Raw genomic sequence first — 27,400 nt, forward strand, 5'->3', positions numbered from 1 at the left:
TAAACCAGTATCATTTAAAAAAAATGCTAAATTTTCTAAAGCTTTTGGGGGCATAAACCTCTTCAAATGGATTCAGTAATTTATCTTAAAGCCTGCTAAGAGGTTTGGGAATGCACACTAATACATCTTCAGCACAGGAATGATCTACACATAATTAGATTAATATTCACATTTTACAATTTAGCTTTTAATATAAAAAGATTAAAGGTACTCCCAAAAGGATTAGGCGTATATTTAAATAACACCAATGCGTTTCCATTACCCATGCAAGGAATTAGAAAACTAATTAGCTGAAATTTGCATTATGAACTGATTTGGATATACATTTTAAATAAGATAGAGGGATCATATAACTGAAATATTTAGAATTCAATTTGATTTGTTAGTCTTTTCTAGCACTCTGTCACAAGAAGATAATATAATTTGCATATTTTGGGACTAATGTATGTGTGTGAGAAAAGCAGAAAGTTTTAACTAAAGAGAAGCAAGGCAGGAACTAACCACTAATGACTCCTAGTAGGATTCAGCATGTAGACTGGAAACAGCAGGTGAGAGGTGGTGGTTTCTCATATAGTTCTAAGTGTGATTTAAACCTCTTTGTGACATCTGTTTGGGCTTATGGAGGTTTCACTGAGTATATGCACACTCTGCTTTAATCACACACATAGAGCTGAGAAAATTCTCAGTACTTGATGAAACACTGTGCTCAATGCATTCAGAAAGAAACACAATCTTCATAAACATAACTCTTTTGATGGCTTAAATCAGATGAGATGATCTTCCTCAAAAACAATAATTCAGCACACAGCCATGCTACCTGGGAGACAATTTACACTGTGTTTCTGGATTAGTAAGTCATATTTGCATTACTACTTCAACCTGACGGATTAGCTTTATGGTGTGATTGCAATGCCTGATATCATTATTTTCTGTATACTTGACTGAATCTGGAAAGACAACAGAGATCTCAGGGATAATGAAAAACTATGAAAGTAAGAGTTTCTGATTTTTACAAATCAAATGTTGAAAAAATGCACTGCCAGCATTTGTTGAGGTAGTAATATGCACAACACAATAAGTAAATTGATGAATGTAGCAGTCTTAAAACAGTATGTACAGTATGCCTTACTCATACAAGTCTTCATGGTCTCTGTCCCCATAATGGGAGATGTGAGGTGTAAATGGAAGTCAGAAAGTCAGTCATTCATGAATGTCATGTTTGCATAATCTCTTGATGACTATTTGTCAAAGAATTCAATGAATGCTACTGTTGCACCTGCCATATGAAAGTGATTAATGACACGTGTCTTCCTGATCCACTGGTGATGCATTTGTGTTGTTACACATGGACATCCTAAATGTGTCCTACACTGACATTAGGGCAGTGTAACATCTCAGAAGGTCTTTTTGCACTTCTGAGAACAAAGACCATACTGTACATCATGCACAGGTGATTCTAAGCTGCAGGAAGCCACACATGAAAAGGAGTGTAGGGGTTCAATGTATATAGATATGTATATGTTCTTATCAAGGCAATGTGGGAAAGCAATAACAACTTTTGGTATACCACAAATAGCGTGGAATTTATATCCAGGGAAGTCATGGTAAAGGTTTATAATGCAACTAAAACTAAACTACAACTTCAAAAAATAAAACATACAACAAAATGACATACAGCCTTGAGAAACAAGAATAATTCCTATTCCATATACTAGTAATACAGTATATGACAGGTTAAGTAAGCTACAGTAGATCTCTTCAGTCTAAAACAAAGGAAATTGAAAAGAGAATCGATTCAAGTAAGAAACTAAGGGGTATACAGTTTACCTATGGCACCATTTCACACTCATTGTAGTGAGATAAGGACTAGAAACCAAACAGGAATTCATTTAGAATGAAAAATAGGAAACCCTTCTATATGTAAAAAAATATGGGAATGTAAAACAGGCTTCCCAACTTGGTGACTGAGACCAATACTTTTGGTCATCCAGTGGTTGGATGAAATTTAAGTTTTACTTAGCTACTAAATGATCAAACATACAAAATGGAGCAAATGGCCGTCGTTCACTTGAAACACTTATGTTTTTAGGTTATTGTAAGTTATTATTGGAAGTTAAAAGCAAGGAGATTACAACTGGTAATTGACCTTATCTGATTATTGGGTTTTATAAAGTTGTTACAATGAGGAACTGAGTTGCAAACACAAGACCCTTTATCTCTTTATGAAGGCATAAGCGTATATACTGTAGGTATTCAGGTAATAAGTTAACTAAAGGAAAGTGGACTTTTTTAAGATCAACCATTAAGTGGAAAATAAGGAATCATGAACAGGGAGCATTGCTTTACACAAAGGACCATAAGTGTCTGCAACAAACTACCCAGCTACATTGTTGAAGGTGGCTTCCACTGAAAAATGGCTAGAAAAGATGTCCCGATCAATCATCTGTGAGCTGAATGGCCTCCTCCTGTTTGTAATCTTTCCTACGTTCTTTTGCACACACTGCTTGGCTCTATATTTCATCCTGAGCCACTGAAGCACTGAACATGACTCCAGCAGTTGTTAGTTTACTGGGAAAATTAAGGTGACAGTGCTATGAATGAAAACATAAACTTGCATTGGTTTAGATTAAATATTTCTGTAAATATACAGTATCAGTTTATGATGAGTTTGATGAAGAATTGTTTGTCATAATTTAAAATCAGTACATTAAAAAACAATTAGTATAATTTATTCAACAGCAAAAGAGAATCCTGTGTCACTAGTGGCAAAAAATAAAGAGTTCAAAATAAAAATAAAGAAAAAGGTAATTCCTTGAGCTAAGTTTACAGCAATTACTATGAGTGAGAATAATTATGAACGTAAAACTGTGGCTTTGGAAGATAATTACTAAGTTTAAAAAAAACAAGAAAAACACAGACACATTGACACACACTGTTTAGCATAAGGCATGCTAATGTGGGGTTAGTATGGCCCACTGTGCATAATTTAGCAGAAAAGGTGCCAAAAAAGGGGGGAAAGATATGATTACGTCTACAAAACAAGAGGTACAAAACACAAGAGACGGGTGTAATAACCAAACATGAACTCCAAAGGCCTAATTATGACACCGGGGAGGGAAAACAGTTGCTGCTGAACCAAGCAGAAAATTGTTGGTCATTTGTAAACAGGTAACAATGTTGACCAGGTGTGCAAGCATATGTATTGGAAAGTGTATGTGTGCTTTGGGGAGGCGGGGACTCAAAAAGGTGGTATATAAGGAATTTGATGAGGTCTCTATCAGAATCCACGTCTAACAACTCGATTTGTGTGGAAAAGTGTATATTATGAATACATTACTTAACTGAATTGTAGCATGAATAGTTTCTCACTCAGATTTAACAATAAGTGGTAAGCAGACAGAAGAAATACCAAATTATATGGAGGGATGGATTACATGACTTCAAATGAGGCATGTTGTTGAGAAGGACTTGAGATTTGTTTGACAAGACTAGCCCGACAACGTGACCTAAGCTGTCGAAACCATACGATACGATATGTACTGTAGTGTGAGGCTGTTCAGGAGCTCCCAGCCATCTTCTTGCATTTTATAGTCCTGATTTTTCATCTGTAGTTTTAGTCCCATGACATATTTCTTTTCCAAACATATGAATTTATCCAGGGAGATATTTACGATGCACAGTCACACTTTATATTACTCCTGGCCTATCAAAACAAAACATAAAATAATTGTTAACCAATCCTTTTAATATTTTCTAGATATATGTGTAGGTTTAACAATTAATTGTCTTTAGCAATGTGGACAGATGTTATTCGAAACTGTAATGTCCTTTTTTATGATTTCAATAATGACATGATAACCTTATGGATGATTCATTTGCACCAGGTACTATCAAAAAATTAAATTTTAATGGAATTCTGTAAGTACACAGAGATATAGAATTCCTGTCACAGCTCACTATTCCGAAAAGAAAAAAAACTCTTATATCCAGAAAGAAACACACTGTTGCATTTAAAAATGTATCTTAAAATATACTGTTGAGTTGAAATGTAGAAAAACATAAAAGACCTAAATTCTCTGAGCCCAGATATAAATGAATAACCAAATAAGTTACGTAGGCTGAATGGGCTCCTCTCGTTTGTAACCATTCTTATGTTCTTATATTCTAATGGTTCACTTATAATATGTGCAAGGACATACTGATATGTCAGCCAAATGCAGTCACTGTTTCATGCTCGGTTTCCATTTGAATATCTGATAGACAATGAAAATTGGCCCATTAAATTGTCCCAGGCGCTTTTCAGGAAGGAAATGGGGAGATAAAATGATCTCAGGGGAGCCACTCAGATTCAAAAATAGCTGGGGGTTTAAGAGAAGACCTGCACTTAAAATGTAATAGTCATTGTTTCACACTGAAAACAACCTTGTCCCAACAGAACAAAGCAAGATTTATTTAGCATGACTTATAACTGTGGTGTTCTCTGTTTCTGGAAAATCGTATTTAACTTAGAAGGCTTCACTGGCATCTAAAACAGTGACCTCTTAGCTTTTTCTTCTCTTACTACCATCTCCACAGTGAAGAGCCCATAAAATGTATGGGTGCCCATCACAACTCCATCAAGTCTAGGTCCACAAAAGGCCTACCACAACCATTGGCCAGTAAATAAACACTGAATTTCCTTCCATGTTCATGAGCCAAAGGTTAAGTGCCTGTCAGTGCATTTGACACAATGTTGAAAATGATTTTGTCACATGAACAAGGCTAAACCGGTCAGGCTTGGGATGTCAGCCCAAGGGAATAATAAAGCCACTCAGGCAAGGATACAGACAGTTAAAGACAAGTGAGATGATGGCCTGGCAGAAGTAAGCACACTGAAAACTACAGTGCAAGAAATTTTGTTTTAGATTTCGCCATTCTTTCTGAAAAGCTCAAACACTAAATTAGTGTTTCTCTTCCTTTCCTGTTCTGTTACATCTCTATATACATTATTAAAAGTTATACCTAATACAACTTTAGGTTTATGGAAGAACATGTTCTATGAATGTTTAAATGTCAATGAACAAGAAGAGCAAGTTTACACAACAATGTACTGTATTGCTGTGTTTTACAAAATAATGCCATGAGAATGTTAATATGTTCCTATTAAGTCTTTGCATTTGTGCAGAATTGTTTTTTTATCTCATATTTTTTTCAGATATAATCACAATGATTACCATCAAATAATGTATGTTAGATGACGATAATGTACGAAAATAACCGCAGACTCCACATTTGATTAACAAGCACAAAATTAACAAACATAATTACTGATTACTGAAGAAAACCACTTTATTTCTTGAAATCCACTAAAATGCACAAAAAAATCACACCATCTCTGGAACAGTTTTACTTCCTCATGGTAAAAAGGAATTTTACCATATCAGTCACTGCATATTGTGTTCATTTAATAGATTTCTCATATAAATGTATTTCTTCCATTAGCAAGAGATGAAGATTTCTCAGTCTCTGGTTTATAATAAGCAAATGGCTTTCTTCAGCCATCCAGACGCTTCAAGCAGAGGAAATAGGAAACTTCCAGTGCTGATATAACAGAGGCGAGATGCTGTACAGAGTTGACTGGGCCAGGTTAACAGGCAGATAGTGACAGAAACACTTCCGCACCCTGTGGTCAGCAGCCTGCCGCCTGTCTCCAGCCCACGCATGTTTCTGTGCTGCTCGGTTTTCCTGCAACGCCCACTTGAAAGGGCCAAAGCAGGGACTTTTCTCTCTCCCGCAGAGACTGTGAACCACATGAGCGACCCTTCTCATTGGCTCACAAAAAATAGCCCATTAATAAAGTCCTTAATATGACCCACATCAGCACCTGGGAGAGTGTGTCAAAGCAGAGTTGGGGGGAATTAAGTTTTTTAGACCAATTGCATTAATTACATTTCCGGTAGATACTGCTATTCTCTAAAATGTCCGTGTAGACTCTTCATCAACTTGGATCCACTTCTTGCTGAGGATTAGGAAGCATTTCTAAACTAAAATCCTATGTACCCCATTCATGTTATCCTTTAGGGCGCTCAAAGTGTTTTGCACAGTTTTACTTTGCACAGATTTTTAATACATGTAAATCAAGTAGTACAATTAGAAAAAAAGAAACCTTACTGTTGAACATTTTTGGTTGTGATAAGTTCTGATTTTTCTAGTAAATAAGCTAAACCCTGTTCTCAGAGCTTGAATGAGTTAAGTAAAACTTTACTTAATTACACACTTACCTACAGTATATTATACCTTGTATGTAAACACGGTTAAAATGTTATTATGCATTGTGGAAATGTAATTAAAGGGTAATTGATTTTAACAGCACATGCCAGACAATTATCAGGGTTATTTTAAGACAAAAGTGTAGTTATGTACTGGGCACCTGTAAAAGAATTTCTATATAAAACTATATACTGTAAAACATAATGTACAATACATTTAAAAAAAGTAAAAGGTACTGTATTGTCAATCTAATGGCTTAACAATACATTGCTATTTGACACTCTACAAATTTAAAAATGTAGTGTTGTGTAAATTAAATGAATATCCAGAGAACAAGAACAAACAGATGGACAGTGTTGCTCCTTTCAGCCCGACTTATGTTCTCTGTACTCACTAAATTATTTTCACAGGAAAGACTAGTGGAACAGTATAATACACTGTTACCCCTTTTTCTAGCCCCTCTGGCCTGTGCAGAATTGACATCTTGGAAACGTATGAGCGCGCATGCAGCACTTCATCTGACAGAAGACAATGGGAAGGAGAGAGAGTGGGAGAGAAAAAAAGGCAGTGTCATGTAACATCTTGCGTTCCCCCTCTGAGGGGATGATGCATTTCAGTCTTCATATCACTGACTCGGACAGGCAAATGAAAAATATATGACTACAAACCACTTCAAAACGGTGCCACATTTATTACTCCAACCTGCTGAAATCATAAAGAATGAGCTCTTAAAAATAACAAATGAACTTGCAATTGCTTTGCTTCAGAGAACTCCCATAAGTTTTCTAAAGGCACTCTCTGAAAGGCAACTTTTTACACAGATTAATATTCGCTGCAAGACAGCATTTCCTTCATACCCACCCCATTCACCAGGAATCCACTTTTGTGATCTGATGGTCATGTACAACTTTGTTTTATTCAGGAAATATGCATCATGGGGAGACTACAGCATGCAAAGTGTAAGGAATTACCAGTGCTTTAAAATGTATTTTTTTTTATTGGTTATTGGTTAAATCTCTTAAGAAAGTTAAATTATTATCTGTATTTAATGTTCTCCGCTTCACTTCAAAACAGTATTGTTTTCCAGATGGATACAAATTGATGTTATGAGAATCATAGTATAGTCTGCCTGTCAAAAGTACTATGAGCATAATCAAAATATAACCAAAAATACCTGTTTATCATTAGAGATTCTACCGAATGTTGGACTTGAAGACTGTTCAAGTAATTGGACAAAAACTGACCATATTAAGAAATCGTATATTTTTTAAGCTTTTCTTCTGTTAAAACACTGATGGTAGAGCAAAATAATGTCAAAACTTTTCATCCAGAAGATGTGTTGGAAATGACCTGTGTGGTTTACAAATCCATGTTTGAGGAGATTGCCAAGCTGGATAGCAGGACAGATGCTTAAAAACAAAAAAAAGACACAAAAGAGAGGTTAAATACAGTACCATTGTGTACCATAAGGAAAGCAAATACACTACATAATGAAACACAACAAAGAAAAACATGGATAAAAATAACAACTATGTGGAAATTCATAATATTCTAATTCATTCAGAAAAATAATGTGATCTTGCAGTTGTCTTCACATTGAACTACAACATATATTTTCCATATCTGTCCATATCTGTCCTGAAGTTTCTGCAAAATATCTCACGTTTCTAGCAATTCTTTTTGCCACATTTAGTTTCAAATCTTTTTTGGTTAATCAAAAAATGCAAATCACTTCCAACCGCTTATAATCGCTTTCCTTTTATAAAATGAATATACATATATAAATTCAACCTCTATAATGCTTTCAGTTTAAATATAGGCCAAGGAGTCTTTCAAGCAGATACTGTATGACTTTCTTGAACTCGCGCTCTGACACCACCATGCCAGGCACAATCAAGGTCAAGGAAAAACAGCTCTTTAGGCAGACTTTGAATCCCATCTGCATACAGCCAGAGAAGAAATTCTTGAAGGATCTGTTAATTAAATGCGTCAACTCCTCACTGAAGCCTAAATACTTCAGGACAGTAGTGTTTTTCCTGCTTCTTATCAGCTGTGATCTGCTGAACATGTCCTTCAGGAAGCATAAAGAGAGAACTATATGGTACAATACTAAGCAAATTTGGAATACAGTGTAAGGCCCTGCATTGTATTATTTATCTCTGCTCAAATTAAATATTTATTCCTACATGCCATACGGAATGCAATGTACTTTAGATTTTAATATTATGGCTATGATATAAGAAGAAACATTAGAGAAAAAATATTTTAGACACTTTTTATACTATACTATATTATTAAATAGAGTACTGGAGGATTTTATATTTCACCAATTAACACGAACAGTGGATGGACATCTTTCTATACTATAAAAACTGCTGTTTTTTTTTTATAATAGTGACAATATCAATCCAGCCTATTGCAAAAAATGTCCAGTGTTAAGTCCACACATTTGGCCAAGTGTGAACAGTACAGACAGCAAAGCAATGGAGCACCATGAAGAAAAGCTTTCAAAGGAAAGATTGATACTGTATACTCCCACCCTTCTTTAGGATTACCCCTTCACTCCTACTCATTTACTTTCTATCACCACTGCAATTCATAACTGCCTTTGCTATTACAATCTAATGTCACTCAACAGTCAACTCATTGATCCAGTCGCAGTGGTATTTTAAATCTATTAAAATGTTAAAGATCATGTAAATTATTTGTGAATGATATTTTTTTCAATTAAATAAAAATAATTAAAACACAAAGCAGAGCAAAGTACCATACTGTAAATGAAGGCCACGTACTCAATATACTGTACATGCTTTTTAGCATACAAAGAGCTACAACTGTCTTTTTAGAACATACAGTACATCTAACTTCATTTTTATCCAAGTAAGGGAAAAAAAAAATATTTCTGGTAATTTACAGAAGTCTATTAATATTATACTTGAAACAATGTGTATCCAACAGCCTGCATTGCACATGACAATTTAAAGGGAACCTAAATGGAACATAAGTGCCGTCCTTTCCGGGTGTATCCTGCCTCGTGCCCAATGCCTGCTGGGATAGGTTCCAGCTCCCCCGCATCTTGGGAAACTTACAGTTTCACAAAAAGTCACAAGATTAGACCAATGTTATGAAGTGTATTTATATACTGTATGTCTGAATAACACCATTAATTTAACTGTATCTCAAACCAACCAAAACTGACCTTTCAATCAATAGTTAAAAAAATGTTGCCCACCAGTTGGTGTTTAAATAACTTGAAATAATCATTACAAATCGGTATTCTCAGTGGTGCAGTCTAGCCTCGGTCTGTAGTTAATACCAGAGTTTTAAATACCAGAGTTATTAAAAACATGGAATTTTTTTTGTGTGGCTTTGAGTGTGCAGGCTGAACTCTATGGCCCAGTCAGTGGTTTGCGTCAGGGCCACAGTGTTCGCTGATTGCTTGGGATTCACCAGGGCACCCTTCTGCTTGCATGCAGAAGACACACCAGTGCCAAGCCAGGCAACAGCACACTTGGAGAACGATCAGTAAATACTGCAACAGTACTCCACTGAAGCTGACTTTTACCTACAAGGGTAAAAAAGCCTTGTAAAATCCAACATTTACGAATGTTCCTTGGTTTTCACTAAGCACCATTTCTGACAAGAACTCGACAAGAGTTCAGAAGGGCACAGAATTTAACCCCTATCCTTCTCATCGTGGAGTACCAATATTTATATATTTATATTAAGACAATACTATTTACAGCTCACCCAAAAGCACACTGTAACAAAACATGGCATTTATCATAGGCAGTACAAACACCAACACAAACCATTAACCTAACAATTTTACAATATTTACCATATAAAATAGTAACAAAAAACACAGGAGTTCAAGTAGGGAGCTGCGTCAGTATGTGCAGGCTGCTAACGAGCAGAAAGGAAAAGAAAAGAGACACAACACTTGATACGCCTGAAGAAGCCTCCACAACTGGAACGTTGTGCCTCTCTCCTTTTCCTTTCAGCGTAGAATAAACCTTTACCCGTTCCTATTAAAAACTAAGTTCTGATAAAATTTGATTTTTGGAAAAACAAAATGCAAACTCTACCCCACGTGTTACTCCAAGAGTTGCATCATTAAAATCATGTTCCTTAATAAATGCCTATTCCAAATAAGGTATAAAAAGAACAAAAATGTCTCCACATTTAAAAATAAAATGCCTTTTGTTTTCAGATAGCCCGAAAATTCTTGTACAAGTATATAGATACAGTAGTTATCTTCTATTACCTATAATACTAAGTAAAAACTCTAATTTCAACAGAGATGTTTTAGGTTGGATAAGACAAATTATATCCACCAACACGGCTAATGCAAGACACAACATAGGCTTTTCAGGATCTAGATTATGATTTTTTTTCTACAAATTAATTGTTAAGCAATGGGGTTGCACATTTTATATATTTTCTCCCACATTTTGAGGTTAGAATCAACCCTCCTCTTCCCTGATTGCACTAGAAAAGATACCAGCCCCTCAAAGTGCACAACAGAGTAAGGAAGGCTATGGCTACATTTGAAAGGTCAGTTCAATGTGGGAGTTGGGATGAAGCCCAGGGGAACCCCGCTTCACCTTGGGGAATCTGTAAACAGAGGACAGAAAGGATAGACGCTACACCTTGTCCGTCCTTCTAGAAAAGCTACAGTGGCTCGTGTGTGCCTAACCCCCTCCCTGTGCTCTTTCTCCCTGGCATCTCTCGATATGGAATGGTCTCAGAGCCTTTGAAGAATGTGAGTGGAACGGTAAATGGAGCATGTCTTGCTCTGAAACGCCTCTCCCCCTCCCCCCTTTTTACTTCTGTAAGGCTGATAAGAAAGTCCCCCTTTGCCTTTCTTTCCCCGCCATTAACTGCAATGAAATGAGATTTTATTCTGACCCTCCACCCTCCAACACATCCACACTTCACCTCAAAACCAAGCACACACACCTTCCTCAGCTCCTCATGACTTAACCTTAAGTTACTGCATATCTGTCAGTCAGCTTTCCCTCCTCTTCACTTACTGGAGCGATGAAGGTGCCTAAAGATAAGGTCACAGCACTCATTGTAATGTTGTTTAAAGGTGGCAGTGTGTCCAAAACTCATATTTTTTCCCATTCTCTCCTTTTTTTCTCATTACATTTTACCCAGCAGGTTCCTTCTTACCAGGTAATAAGTGGACTGATCAAAATGTTTTTAATTCTAGGTAGATAATTGTAGGTAGTTTTGTTGTTCCTGTTTAGTTTGTATCTGAATTAAAGGAGAAAGACTGAAAAGGGGAAAATACCTCAAATAATAGCACATTTGTATTAATTTGTCAAAACCATCCAGACGCTACCAGCGTTAAATTTATGATGATTCCTTAGTTTTAAATATCCCAATAACATCTAGTGGACATTGCAGAGAGGTGAAGCATTACTCTTAAATTAATGGCAATTTCACAATCATTGTAGTTCACAGAAGCTGAAATCAGTTATGCCTGAATTATGGAATATATTACAAGAGTTTCTTATGAAGAAACTGTACTAAAGGTTATTGCAACTCCGGGGCGGAGCAGTGGCTCTGTGGCTAAGGATCTGCGCCTGTGGCTGGAAGGTTGCTGGTTCATATCCCGCGGCCGGCAGAGGAATCCTACTCTGTTGGGCTCCTGAGCAAGGCCCTTAACCCCAACTGTTCCAGGGGCGCTGTACAATGCCTGACCCTGTGCTCTAACCCCAAACTTCTCTCCCTGTCTGTGTGTCTCATGGAGAGCAAACTGGGATATGCGAAAAGACGAGTTCCTAATGCAAGAAATTGTATATGGCTAATAAAGTGATCATATCTTATCTTAACTAGATGATAGCTACAGAAGTGTAACTTCCAAATAATTTTAAAACATTAAAAAACCTTATTCCATTAAACCCCAAATTCCACACCTGGGACAGGAAAAGCACAGAAGCGGGAGACCACCATGGACAGGTCTGCTTGTCATAAGGTACCGAAGGGTTAACGATACACCCCCATCTCAGGTCAGGCAGACAGGGGAGAGCTTTGAACACTACAAGGGCCTGTGTCTTGGTCTCGGCACAATATCACGGCCTGCAGCTGATAACACTCTAATAGTCCTCCTTTGAGAACCCAGGGCTTCTACGTTCTGATTACTCATTTATCACACCTGGCAGCCCCACAGAACCATAATTACTCTTCCCTTATCCTTCTGCACTGTCATGTCCGAGGGAGAGAGAGCGAGGGAAGGAGAGAGCTAGAGAGCCAGAGAAAGGCGAGCGAGGGGGGTGTAAGCCAAGTGCTCTCCATAATGACACGTTACCCCTCTGACAAGCTACTGAAGTGGAATTATAATTTTAGATATTCAAGAAAACTCACTAAATCTGCAGCTACTTCTTTTTCCTTTTTTTAATACCTCGGAAAAGTGGAAGTGGGAGGAATCTAATCTTGAAAATACAGCTTGGACTGACAAACTTGCCTTTTGTGTTTAACATAAGAACCAGTAAGGAACGGGCTTTGACGGAGGTGTGCACTAGCAATGGTAAAACTGTTCTGGAAGTTGATCAGGTTGGATTTGGCGATCAGAAAGTCTACCGCAGTTCAGTGCAGCAAAGTGGACATACTTTTCATCTTCAGTACAACAGAGAGCAAAGTTTAATGTTTTTAGAAGTTGAACTGCAATACACAGCATGAACTCCAGCTTGTATCCAACCTCAGATGCCTGGGGCTGCTTTTTCTCACTTTCACATGTGCATTAGGTTGACAGTGTTTAATGAAACAAGGTTTTTTTTCCTCTTTGTTTTGAGAATCAGTGCTTTGTTTCCCTGCCTATAACATATTTCTTTCTTAATGCTTGGCAAAAGTGAAAATATTAACATGAAGAGGGAAATGCTATTGTGTGTCAAGAAGATGCAACACAGCACATATCAGTAGTTGTACAAACTTGTATAAAAGCAGCTCATTCATACTTTGTAACTGAAATCACATTTTGGTTCTATTAAAACCAAAATATAATTATATATTTATATTATCAATAAATTAAAAAATACTTGAAAACAGAAAATTTAGCACTGGACATTAAAAAGCAAATATGTTGAAAATAACTGAATGATTTCCTAAATATCCAATGTTCAAAATCACACTTCAGTAATCAGTTTTTTAGTTGCTCCCTCTTTGACTTTGATGACGTTGAGAAAGCACTTCCTGTAGCCTCTTAATAGGTTCAGGCATTTTCAATAGGATGTTTTGACCATTCCCAGTAGCTTGTGGATTTTGTGGCTTGCACTTGTGAACAGTTTTCTTCAATTCGCAAAACAATGTTACTATTTATAAATTATTGAATTTATGCTCCCTTAACCATTGGAAATAGATCCGGAGAAGTGTTTTGGCTTGGTATCCTGCCAGAAAACATGTTGAAGGAACTGAGTTTTGGGATGCAGTACTCTGATATACTTTGACACAGATCCATCCCCTTAATTCTAACAAAGGCACCAAGATGAGAGAATGCAAAAAAATATGCTACTATAATTCAGAAAGAATGACATGTTTTTCAACGCATGCTTTCTGTTCTCCTGGTGAGATTGTCCAGAAACACAATTTGTGTTCCTTTCAACCACATCATGTGGTCCCATTTATCTTGGGAGGTACTTAGTTGCTTTTTTGGCAAGGTTATGTATTTTCTTTCTATGTAGGCATGGAGCTCTGCCACAGATCCCAGATTCATGAGGTCAAACCTGAATGGAGATAATGTTTCCTGGTGATGCCAGAATTTTTGAAGATTCCCAATTGTTGCCCATGGAAGTTATTTATCTTTCTAAACTGCTACAGATCCTGTAGAAGCTAGAGGTAGGTACCTTCCCATTATCCTTGAACATCTTGATGACGGACACCACAGTTGGAAAAAGGATGTCCTGTGGACTATTCAAAGCCATCACTAGAGGCTTGTTTAGGTCAGTAACTTAGATCTATACTTAGATCTACAGACAATAAATGTTATCAATATTGTTATTATTATCTTACTTATCGCATGGTTACATGAAAATCTCAAAATGTTGCTGCATTTAAGCCTTAAAATTAGTTTTCTGCACCATTAATTCAATGGGCCCAAACATAAGCATGAATGGATTTTTTTTCTGTTCTTCCAACCCAAAACTTCTTCATACTAATACATAATACATACTCTTCATTTTAAAATTGCAGAAACACACCTTCTTCAGCTCATCATTGCTTAACCTTGTTACTATGGGACCGTTTCTCCTCCTCTTCATTTGCAGGGACAGTGTAAACATTCCTCATTTTCACTGGTGAAGTTCAAGCTAATGATAAGGCAGTGGCACTTGTTTTCACAAACACACTCTGACACTCAGTAGATTTTAGTTCATGTAGTTCATGTAAAGAAAGCTAAAATATCCCATATATCTATAGTGGGGGAGTGTATTAGGTAAATAGTAGCAGATCAATCTAGTTCTGATCTTACAATTGTTAAAACCCAATAAAATACATACTGTACATATCTAAGAGGCAATCATATGAGAATGGATGTTAGAAGAACTAGAATGTAATTAACATTATTATAATATATTGAAAGCTACATCTTTCAAGATCAGAGATGCAAACCGTGTTGTCCTCTAGATAGCTTAGGTAGGATCTGTGTTTTATAACATCTGTTGTACTTCTTTTATTTACCAACTTTTATCCCCCTCCGTAAATCTGAGTGAGCACCCCCTCCTCCCTGACACTAACGTGACAGCACTTCTGCGAAGCTGCTTAATTACTCATTAAGCGATTCCATCAACAAAAGCCCCCGCTCTGCCATTTAGTATGAAGAGCTTTAGTGTTCCCGTCGCTTCTGTGTTCCCTCACAGATGGGGATGTGGCAGGGCTTTTGGGCTCAGCTTCCAGATGTGGAAAAAGAGAGAGGGGGAGATGGGGAGAAATTTAATGCATGAATTTACTGTCATTAACAACCCTGACAGCTGTATGAACCCAGAGGAAATGACAGCTGGGTCCCAACTGTGCATAAACCTTCCTCCCTTAACACTTTCAGATCTTCCGTTTGTGAGGGAGCAGAAGCCGTGCGTGCAATGAAAGCTTTGCCTTTTAAAGCTTCTCCCCACGTACTCCCATTTTTAACAAGCTTTTTATAGAGCAGTCTTCTTAATAGACGTTCCCTTATAAAACAAAGCTGCATGTGACATGCAAATTACTCACACAGGCAACACTTTAAAGAATATGGTGATATATGGCCCGTCTGTGCGTGACAATTAAACTACAAACTCGTTTCGCTCAAGTACCCAGTATGCACAAAGATTCCAGCTTTGTCTTCCATACACAGCATCCTATGTACAAGGAACAATGTACTGTATGGACTGCATGATTAAGAGACACTATCAATACTACTTAAAGATCATTCAATGTCCTCCTGTAGCTATAGTAAATTTACACTTTTTGAGAAAAACCTGTCTTGTCTTTGTAGATGTACACAAATCAGATTATTTAGTCCTAACTACAAATGTAAAATTTAAGAGATATCTAATAATACAACTATTTAACAGTTTTCTTTCGTGCGGGTTACTAAGAACACCAAAGAGAATTCTTGATATCATGTTCATACAGACAAAATTTGCTCATTGAATTAACAAAATGCCAGTTGTATAGGCCTTGTTGTAACTGCTAGTGTTTCCTTCTTAGAGGCAATGGCAGACCTTAATATGAATAATAGTATGTATTCGATAATAGTGGGATTATTTTTCTTTTTGTAGTTTGATCACTACTACTGAGGCCATCTCTCAGTATGAGGTGTGCTATCCCAATCTGGCAGTCTTTATCTCCTGAAGTATCATAAGCTTCCTTAACCTTGGAGATAAACCATCCAGAAGCTATTTCACAGAAGGCTTGAATTTATTTACAACGGGATTTCTCTCTCCCCCTCAGGGAACAAACTAAGCTTTTGTCAGAGTGCAGAATGAACATAACATAATGCATATGTACTATACACAAATGGACAATCAAAGTAAACAGCATTGATGATAATACTAATTCAAATAATAATAAATGTGATTAGAATTTTGTAATCGTATCAAAATAAAACATTTTTTTGTACAGTGATAGTGAGTACAAGGTAAAAAAAAAATAACCAGGAGATCAATGAAGCCTGCAACAAGAAATAAAGAACTATACCTACATTTCTACTGTAAATATATAATAAAGAAAACATGGAGCTAATTTTAATTCTCATTATATTTTATAGTATTTATAACACAAAAGTCAAATATGACTTTTTAAAGTAGTTTTAACCAATCTGTAGTTAGATACCCTTGACCATTGATACATTACATTTTACAGAATTTCTACATAATTTCTTTCCCTGCACCCCAGGCATTAGAAACTATATTTTGTTTTCAGTATTTAATCAACAACAATTCCCATTGCTTACCCAGTCATGCCATTTTTGGTAATAAAGTGCAGTTTTGTAATGCAATATAATTGTTTTTTTCTTACTACAACCCTCTTAAAAAAAGATAAAAAATGAAAGTCACTTTCTGTAGGTCACAATTTGTATCTTTCTTACATTTTTTATTACATTTTGATGTACATTTTGATTAGTATAAATGTTTTTCTAATTCATGGATCCCTTTTCTTTGAAATACATTGTATAAGCTGAAACTTTTTCCCTGCTGCAACATCTTCCTTACTATGGTCGAGCTTGTGCATTGCTTAGGAAGAAGCCAGCAATGTTAACATCAGAGAACTCTTGTCCTCACAGCAGGATAAAATAAATATTCAACAAACCTCCAGACATTTAAGCATCAGAGAACAGAGGCTGCAGTTTATGAAAGCATTCTGGTGTTACACAGGCTACAAAAAGGAACACAACTGTAGCTTTGATACTGCAACAGAGCACTATGCTAAAATCAACAGCAGAAAAAAAGGACAAAGTCGTCTACCATGCGTCGTTTGTTGCTTTGGAAAACGCGCAAGATAACACTTGACTAATGGTCCCAATCATGAGGCTTTTCTCACCTTTCTATTCTATAAGGTGTATTGCAGTGACTTTTTTAACACTGTATTGCAACCTGTAAGTTTGAAAAATCAGTCACAATTAATCAGCAGTTGACCTTGAGCTTTCCTTGAATAGCAGACTTTGGAATTTATGTATCAAAAAACTTTCCAAATTGGTACCTAAGATCCCTTAAAATTATACTAAAAACAGCAAGGAGGAACAGAAACTGGATTAGCTGGACACACTATACAGTATGCAAAGTTAAGAAACAACTGTTTCTGTCAGCTAAGCAAAAGATATACCAATATGTTACATACTGTAACTGCCAGAGAGTTCAATACAATGACAGAATTTTATTGACATATCCATTTCCTCTTTCCTTCAAGGGTTATGGGAGCCATTGGGAGTTGTGATCAACAACTTATATTTGAGCATTTGCTTCAGACTTTATCACTAGCAAGAGCACAAATGAAGAAGAGACTCTTCAGCATCACGGTTATTGTTATTTCAGTATTTTAGAACTTCAGACATTAAAATAAGATTTAAAGTAATATTGGAGGAAAATAAGAGTATGATCCAAAGTAACTAATAAAACACCCATAAACATTTATGAATGCCTTTAGAAATCACTGCATTTAACAGTGCTTGAATTGTCTTGCTTTGATAATCCTTAAGAAAATTAATTAGGGATTCATACACAAGTTTAGCTCTATTCTGTACTCTAGAGGAATGAGGTACTAAGATATTTCTCATATAATTGGAATACCAATCATAGATAAGAAGGATTTTCAGATGCAGTAACCCTGTATTGAATATTCAGAGTCTTTTTGAAAATTCAGGAGAAAAAAGTCTTCATTTGGCATGCTGTTGATGAGTTACAATTTGTATTACTAATATGGAATCAAACTTAAGATCCAGATGGTAGGGATTTGAGACTACAGAGAGTCCTAAATTGCAGGAAGTCCTCTATTTAAAAAACATCTCTCATTAAAAAGACCAACATGTTAAGCAGTATAGTAACAAATAGAAAGCAAAATGGTGATGGTGGAATAGCAGGAAACACGATTTATCATAACAAACCTATTTTATTACACCAATTATCTACCTATCCAAGACTTTAGGTTTTTAGTTGTATCATCTTTTTTGTCTTTTAAACCTCAAGTGGAAGAGTCCTTGAGGACTCAAATTGGGCAGCCCTTATGTAGCAAATGAGAAATTACATTTTTGCCCTTTACAGCTTGTAAGAGTGTAAATTAAGCCCGTCTTCATGTAATTGGCAGGTGAATAATTTACTCCAGCAGTTAAAGTTGAATGCTTCTTTCTCTGTCTTGAGATCAACTTGTCTGCCTTTGTAAAGCACTGCAATACTTCTTTCTAAGCCTTTGCTTCTGTTTAATATAAACTCGTAAAGATTTGTAGTCAACCTTTACAGTTTATCTAAACCTACTTATTAGACAAGACTGAGAACTCCTGACTCCAAAAAATAATTTCCAATGAGATTGTCTATATAAATTTATAGAGATGCTTTTTAAAAATTAGCTAAAAATTGAACTTTATATCCACCATCCTGAAAATAAGAAGCAAAGTTAACATTTTGTCTGTATTTTGGCCACTATTAAATAAAAATGAATAAAGTACAATTTGTCTTCTTTCATTGTTCATCTTGTGTACTGGACAGACAGCCCTAATTACACTTGGAGAGAAGAAATTCTATATTAGAACTGAAGCCAGAGAGAGGGGGTATTTGTTGTACTTTATACATGCTCATTTTTTCAGACTTTTTTCTCTTTTAATGCCTCACCAAGAAAGAGCAGGGGCCTTTTGACTGAAGGTAGCAAATAAAAGAGCTGGAAAAAGAATGTTACAGGGTGAACGCAAAGCAGAACCAGCAAAGCTAGACATGATGTCCCTGAGTTATGGATCATGGGGCTGTACTGCCAGAGACCATGCTACAGATCTACAAGCTGCTCGGTCTCATTGTACTCAAAGACAGAGAGCCAGCGGCAGTGCCTCAGTCAGCCAGAAAGGTGACATTTCTATTCTCCACGCGGCTGGCCCCAGTCTCTGTGAGCTGACAGGATCAGGGCAGGTCAGCTCTCACTTACAAGTGTTGTTCACCTGCAGAAAATCTTCTCTGCACGCTTCCTCTTGCATCTTTGACCTGCGAGCAGCTCCAAGGTAGTTTTCTCTTTTTTTAGGGTGCCCTGTGGGAGAGGCATCAAACAACCGCTCCTTCCAGTTCACATGTAGGTGAATGCTGCGCTACAGCACAATCAGAATAAGGTAAAAAAGAGCACAGTGAGTGTTACACCATCTTGGCTCATATAAATTGTAAGGTCACATTGTCAGAACAGAATAAAACTGCAGTGTTATTATCTCAGTGCCTGCCTTATACTTTCAAAGCCATGCTCTAAGGTTTACCAAAGAATTCAGCATAGGTATAAATATATTTAGAAAAATATATATAAATAAAAAACTGGAGCCTTTAAAACTTAATTTGATTATGCTTATGCCTTTTAATAACATGTAAGAAGAGGCAGTCTAGATGTGAAAAACATGTTACAAATCTCTGTACCACAATAAAGTGGCATTTTATTCTAAATTCTGGAAATATAATTTAAACAATCATTATTCCAGCATTCATTATTACACTATTAAAATTTTATGGGGTCATATTCTGTGGAATAAATTAATTCAATATAAAACGCATTCCTCAATGAATGAGAATAATCTGACAATGAAAAAGACACATTTTTAGTCAAAGTCACGCTGCCATGAAACACGAAGCACCGCTCAGAGGACCCCTTGAGTCCTAAGAAGCAAAACATTGACGTAGTTAAAAATATTTTCATAGCATCTCATTTCGGTTAAGAAATAATGCACCTGCCAGAGAAACTAAAACAGCAAAGCCATTTTGAAGAACAAAGCTCCATGAGTTATTCCTTGCTACACATTTTTTGTTTGTTTTATTTTGTCCGTTAATACTTTGCCTCCGAATCTTTATTAAATCTATATTTTGTTTTATTTTTTCCATAATTTCGAGAATAAAGGAAAAAATGAAATAGGTTTTACTTTTTTAAATAGCGAAGATGCCTAATGCCTTTATAAATAGTGCCTACAGTACGTACTACATTATTCTTGGTGGGATTTGGGAGGCTAAATGAGAGGGGCAGAGCAATTACTTTATTGAACATTGTAAAGCATCACCCTCTGCCTTCATTATGATAAGGGGTTATCTGATTGCAGGTTCTATTTCTGTCTCAGTGTGGTGTGCTCTCTCACTTCCACAGGCTGCTGGAGGTACTATTTTCAGACCATTAACAAGAGGGCTCGATCAGGTAATCTGAGAATTCTTCTTTCACTTCAAATACAAACAAAAGGAGCAGACCCACCTGCAGGTTTGCAGACCACAGTTATCTGCTTGTCTGAGGAAGCTGACCTTAACTTAAAATTCTCCAGCCACTAATCATGATCTTCGGAAACTGAATTCTCTAGGGATATTTTTCTCCTCTAGAAAGAAGCAAAACCTTTTTTGTCCCTTACCTTACCTTGGAGGAAGGTGAGCAACAGTTGCACAGTCCCCTTTGTGTAGACTTTGTTACAATTCATTTGATAATATAAAGTGTTACTAAACTAAGTATGAAATGATGTTTATCAAAAGGATAAGCCTTTTAAAAAAGCAATGCTGTACACAAGTGGTGAAAAGCCACAGTTCCAATTAGTTACCACAGCTGAAACTACAGGTAAAGGGAATTTAACTAGAAAAAAAAAAACTCAGAAAATGCTGGATTACAATATACACTCTTCAAAGTCACTCCCACAGATATTGCTGGGTGGTGGTTTTGACAGCTGTACTTCATTAATTAAGATGAAAACCTCATAGCTGGTTAATTCAAGATCAGTAGCTAATCCCCACACTGTTACAGTAGCTCAAGATCACTGGAAGCAAAGTGTAAACTGTTAAACATTTTAATATAATAATTTGAAATGAATCAGTAGATTCAAAACTACCAACATTTCACAAACAGCCCACTCACTTTTTAGAATGTTATGATTGATGAACATTTCACAGATTGAGCTGGAAAGAAGATTTTATGTTATGAAGCTAGTGAAAGTGTAATACAAAAGTGCATATTTACAACTATTAATTCAAGCTTACCTTCGTAAGGTTCAGGTTTCAACAATCAGTGACATTTACAAAATAATTTAAAGATCTATAAGTTTTCTACCCAGTTTATCCAACACAGGGTGATGGGCTAGCCGGACCCTAACCAGGAAGCAGCGGGCTACACTCTGGACAGGAGGCCAGTCCAATTCATCGCATTGTACAACTAGACACAAACACACACACTAGGGCCAATTATCTCAGAACCCAATTAACGTATTATCAGCCTTTGGTCTGAGGGAGAAAAGTGGAGCACCTGCAGACTCCACGCACACAGCACCCCAGATCTGGAATTGAACCCAGGGCCTCATTGCTGCAAAGTGCCCCACCGTGCCCCCAGAATAACTGATTGTTTTTTAGATTTTAAATTAAACTTAAATGAATGTGTAAATTCAAATATAAAAACGTGTTGCGTGTATTACATGAATTCACAGATGTCGTTATCACTGAAGAGGACACATTTTCTCAGTGGTAAGTACTGCCACTTCAAAGTGACTTCTATGATAGACTGACACTGACTAAAATATACTTAATAACTAACACGTTTAGTTGTAATTTAATTACTCTTAACTAAATTACCAGAGAGGCCTGGTTTCTAAAACTACATTCCAAGTAAATTCAAAATTACATAATTAAAATTTAGGACACTATTGTAGCTTGAAAAGCTTGTGATCTTGAAAGTGCAGTGCCAGTGTCACATTTACAGTAATGCTAAACATTAACTTTGAAGTGAATTGAGAAATGGATCAGGTTAGAATGTACATAAATATGTAACTTTTCATAAAGTTATTTTGCAATGCTTTGTTGCAATTTAAAGCAAAAGATAAGAAAAACTGAAGTGCAATAACTGATAAAAAAAACCTACAGTTAAAATTTAAAATAATTTAGGGAAAGCATTTCAAAAAGAAAATAAGTAGTGAAGAAAGTACAATATACGCACAAATATCTTCTCCGTACACATGTATGAAGCAGATATTAGATAAATAATGAACAAACAAGGGCGATAAATAATTTTCAGTTGGTTCACCAAAAGAGGTTCGCATTACAGTACACACACAAATGTACATACACATGCTCCTGCATCCACACACACACAACAGAAATAACAAATGTTCTATTTTCTGCCGCCTTGCCATGATTTATGAAAGGTGTACCTCACCGTGGGAAGATAATGCCATTTGAAATGGTTCATTTCATAAATCTATTCCAACCCTCCAGTTTCCCCCTGCTGAATATGGGACTCGGAGCACTTGGAAGCCCAATAACGTTTTCATCCGCTATTGACACGAAAACAACGGGACTTTGTTTGTAGCGAGGTAATGATGCAGTTACACAGGAGCCTCGGCTAAAGCTGTGCTCTCCAGGGCTTGCCCCCTCCTCTTCCTCCCACTCCTCCCTGGCAAACAGAGTGCAGCTGCGAACAAGGGAACTTGTATAAACAAAACGAAGAAATAATCAACAAACACTCAATTCCCCACTGTCCTTCCTTGCTACCAGCATTAATAATCCCACGTTCTTGAGCACACACATTAATAATACAGTGGGACTAGGTATACCATTGGTTATGAAGTGTGGAAAAAACTGAACACTATGGGAAAAAAGAAAGAACACAGTCCAAGCTAAAGATGAAGACATTTTTATACTTTCCTTTCCCCCAGATTACAAGGGGCTCAGGAGCCATAGTTTTCGCAGCGAGAGGTTCACCCCGTATGTTCTCAGACAACCTATGGAATTGACACAGGGTGTAATTCTGTACTGAGTTAAGAATGGAAAAATACCCACGCAGCCCTGGAAAGCTACCAGAGAAGCATTATTTAGAAAGCTTGACTGTACACTAGGTGAATCTGACAGTGTCATCTCACAAATTTTAACTATCAGAAAAATGTACAAATTAAGAAACAATGATGGAGATACATTACATGCTGTCTCAAAAAGCTTTTAATGGTAAGCTCTCACTTTTCGGTGCCAAATTCGTTACATAGTGCTTCATTTTATCAAAAAGTGTGCTGTCTGACACTGGCATCAGGTTGGTAGAGTGTCTCTAATTAGAGGAAAATGCCTGGAATGAATACCCAGAGTAAAAAGTTCAAAGTTGATTTGTGGAAAAAAAAGCAGGTAGTTCTAGCCCCAGTTTCCTAGCTCACTGAAGCAAAACCTGTCTTGAATAATAGCCATATTCACAAAGCAAGGTTTTATCTGCTCCCAAGCTCTTGTTTTTATGACTTCCTTTGAAATCTCGTCTTCTCTTCCTCACCCATGCTTAGCATAAATCATAGAGTTAAAATGACAGAGGGCAGAAGGGAAAATATTTGAAAATAAAAAGAACCAAAAGAAACCCCAAGCACACTTTTAATGACCCACTTGAGTGCCTTAAAACTAGGAACTGCTAGAAAAATTAGAAGTAAAAAAAAGGATTGCTTTGCTGATACACAAATAGACTGAACTTACAAATTGCTCAGCACAAATGTATTTGTAAAACAGGAGGGTATAACATCAAAATCAAAGGTTGAACTACTGTACAAAATCTTACCTTGTTGTTAAAATTCGAATTATTGCAGTTATTTTGTAATAAAAATAAGACTGTGAACTTTTTTTCCTGATTATGGAACCAAGAATTTACTAGAAGAGGTTTGACAAAAAATATCCTGGAAAGAGTAAAGTGGACTAAAGTTTAGATACCATATCTGATGTGTGTATTTCCCTTTGTAATTAAACTACAATAAATGCTTCTTTAATTCCTTACAACTATTCATGTATTACACATTCCAAATATTAAAATGCTTGTTTGAAATTCCATATAAGATTAAAGAGTAAATTATTTCTGGAAATTCCAGTTAACTCCATAGTAGGACTGATTACAGGATGCATAAACAATGTGTCCTCCAAGACAAAAGTAATGCGCATACAGTAATGTACTTTTTAGCTTCAAGCTTAAACATGTTTATTATAAAAATATACAGTATGACTAAGTGTAGGAATACATTTCAAAATATGAAAAGTAATAAAACAGTTTTCAAAACTTGACAATCCACCTTTCAGAAGGAAATTGTTCAGTTTCTACAATATGGAGAACAAATGTCAGGGCAGAAACGCTCGGACACAAGCATGGTGTCATCAGAAACATGCTTCAACAGGTGTTTCCCACACACTAGAGATGGACACAGATGTTGAGGACCAGGACTTATAGCATCAGATGACTGGTACAGTACATGTTGTTTAAAGAATGCCATACCTCTAGGTTTTGACAATAAAATTTCATCAAAACTTCATAGCAACCCACAAGAGGGAGATCCTGGTTCATGGCAAATAACTGGATGTATGTACACAAAATAGGAATCAATCTTCATTGACAAGTGAAAGTATAGCCTACAAAGTAATTCGAGAAACTATATGGGGAATGTCTGGTCAGTTTGAAACTGCATCTCTGAAAGTAAAACTTATCTAGTGACCCTAGAGGAATAGTAAGGAAAGAAATAATCAGGAGGGGTTGGCAAGTGAGAACACCTACTGTATTCTCAGCCTCACTGAAGGTCTCTGAAATGACTTCAGAAATATGTTACATACTGGGAAACTGCCTGTAATAATTATAAAGCTGGCTGAAGTACTGGGGGTAAGATTAAAGGAGAGTTAAATAAAAGCAAATCACATGCTTAACTAAAGCATGCACCATGTCTTTCAGAGTTATAATGCTGATTTGCATGGTGGCATAGGAATCTGTAGTATATATTTATTTTTTTACTAACGAAGGGTGTTCAGTTGGCACAATAAATATCCTTTAGTTTTGAATGGTGCCAATCTAGCTTCTATGCAACCAAACCAGCAAGACAGGCTGAATGGCTTTCTCTCATTTGTAACTACTTCTACATTTTACTTTTTTTTTCATTTTCAAACAAAAACATTGAATTGCTTGAAAATTTTAATTTCTTAAACATCTTACAAATCTTTCAGAATAGCTGATGATGAACCTGTGTTTATTTACGTACAGTAATTAAAAGTAAATTGGGAAACCCTGATAAAGGCCACAACTTTTATCTTCAAGATCTTCTAACAGCCTTCAAAATACACTTGAACAGAGGCCTTGGAGTTCAGAAGGTTAGCACAGCACCCAGAAGGGAAAGTTGTAATAAATCTTCATTAAAAGTGTACTGAAGCTAGGGCTATACAATTTTCTAAAAACAAAATTCCAGTCTTTGGAACAATGCCTTCATCACTTAACATAATCAAACCTTTCAACCTTTATTTTGTTCCTGAAGGCACCATATTATTATCACCTTTATCTAAGAGGAAAGTCTTCAGAAATATGTGTCTATCAAGCCTAATTGCTTTAATGGGATCGCAGTGATTAACACTTCCTGGCTCAGTTCCCTTTGTTTGTTCACTTGTTACTTTCCCATTCCTGAGGATATACTGAAGGTCTCTTTTCTTCTCCTGGTCCCTTTGTCTCTTACAGACCTTAGGCTTATCTTGGTTAACTATGGTGATCATGAGGAGTTCACTGCCAGGAATCAGAGGTCTGGGCTTACAGCAATAATAAATGCTCATGAGGGGATAATTAGCTGCAACAATACTTTAGCCCCTCTCCCCTCATCTCGCCATCAGCACTGGAGTAAGAGATGAGAAAATGTGGGTCCTTCAGTTTGCCATATCAAACATTATTCTGCCACCTTTCATTGAGTATTCAGTTCACTTTACAAGTAGCCATCTGTAGCCATCTGAACATAAACTCAAAATCTTCATTTTTTTTAGTGGTAACTTTTTTCAAGTCTTCTATCTACTGACATTAACTCCCATTGCTTTATCTAGTTGATTTTTTTAGGAGGTTAGATGAACACAATTCAAAAATGGTTGAAAACATACTAATAATTATGCATCAAGCAGAACAGACATGAAACATGCTAAAGAGGGACATAGACCCATGATACTGAAGTGTAAATAATTATTTGCTTGAAGTTAGTAAAAGCATAAGCTTTAAATACAAAATGGGAGATGTTGACCTAGATGGAGCCACTTATGAAAAAGACTTGGGTGATTATATTGACACATCATTTATATTTTCTGGACAATGTGGGGAAGAAATCAAAAAGGTAAACATGTAAAGGATATAGTGTATAGTGAAATGAGTAGAACTAGATGTTATGTTAAAATTATATAAAACATTAGTAGTGCCTCATTTAGAATATTGTGTACGATACCTGATGAGGAACAAATGATGAGGGGACCTGATGTAAGTATTCAAAATCCTCAAAGGCTTTGACAAAGCTAACCCAGTAAGTAAATTTCTTTTAAGGACTGACAGTGAAGCACAAGCAAAAACTACATGGAACTGTATTTAAACCCGAGAACAGGAGGTCCGTCTTCACCCAAAGGGTTGTGGGAGTCTGGAACAAGCTACCAGGCCATGTCGTTGAAGCTAACAACCTGGCTTTTTAAAAAAACAGCTGGATGAGATCGTTGAAAACAAGAAACTGCTAATTATCAAATGGACTAGATGGGCCAAAAAGCCTCATTTGTAACTTTGTGTTTCTTGTGTTCCTAAAATTAATTAAAAGACACATCCATTTTTGTCCCATCCAAATGACCACTACAGGAAAGGTGGCATACAGTATATGTAAATTAATTTATTAAACCAAAATATTGGCACAGCAAGGCCCAAACTCCAAGCACTTTGTATTTGTGATCATGAGATTAATACTGTATGAATGATATGTTTTATTTGCATAAAAAGGGTATGACATAATCTCCGTTATGCTTTAGAATTTGCTTGGAAGTACAAAGCTGAGTGAGGGGACATTTGTAGTGAAGGTGTTACTAATAAAAGCGGCAAAATTAATTCCAAAATGTAAAGAAACATTTTGTCTACTTATGTATTAGAAAATGCTCCCATATGTATTTGGCAGAGATTCACTATGTACCGTAACTCTGACAATAAGGGCAGTGCAACCAAGGTGTTCATCAGGGCAGTAGACTCACCAAGTCAGTTTCATTCC

At 36.4% G+C, this 27,400-nt stretch overlaps 1 protein-coding gene across 2 annotated transcripts in view; it reads right to left on the reverse strand.

The window, feature by feature from the left end:
* Positions 1-27,400, reverse strand: part of wwox (WW domain containing oxidoreductase) — a 379,609-nt gene that overhangs the window by 53,554 nt on the left and 298,655 nt on the right. The window contains exon 9 of one of the 2 annotated variants that reach the window (XM_088614154.1): positions 7,150-7,658. The exons of the other annotated variant lie outside the window; for it this stretch is intronic. Coding sequence (XP_088470280.1) covers positions 7,563-7,658 — 96 coding nt within the window. The 3' untranslated portion in view covers positions 7,150-7,562. Of the gene's footprint in view, positions 1-7,149; positions 7,659-27,400 lie in introns of those variants that run through there. 2 annotated transcript variants of the gene reach the window in all.

The sequence above is a fragment of the Lepisosteus platostomus genome, chromosome 20 (genome assembly GCF_059453375.1).
Source record: "Lepisosteus platostomus isolate fLepPlt1 chromosome 20, fLepPlt1.hap1, whole genome shotgun sequence".
Taxonomy (NCBI): domain Eukaryota; kingdom Metazoa; phylum Chordata; class Actinopteri; order Semionotiformes; family Lepisosteidae; genus Lepisosteus; species Lepisosteus platostomus.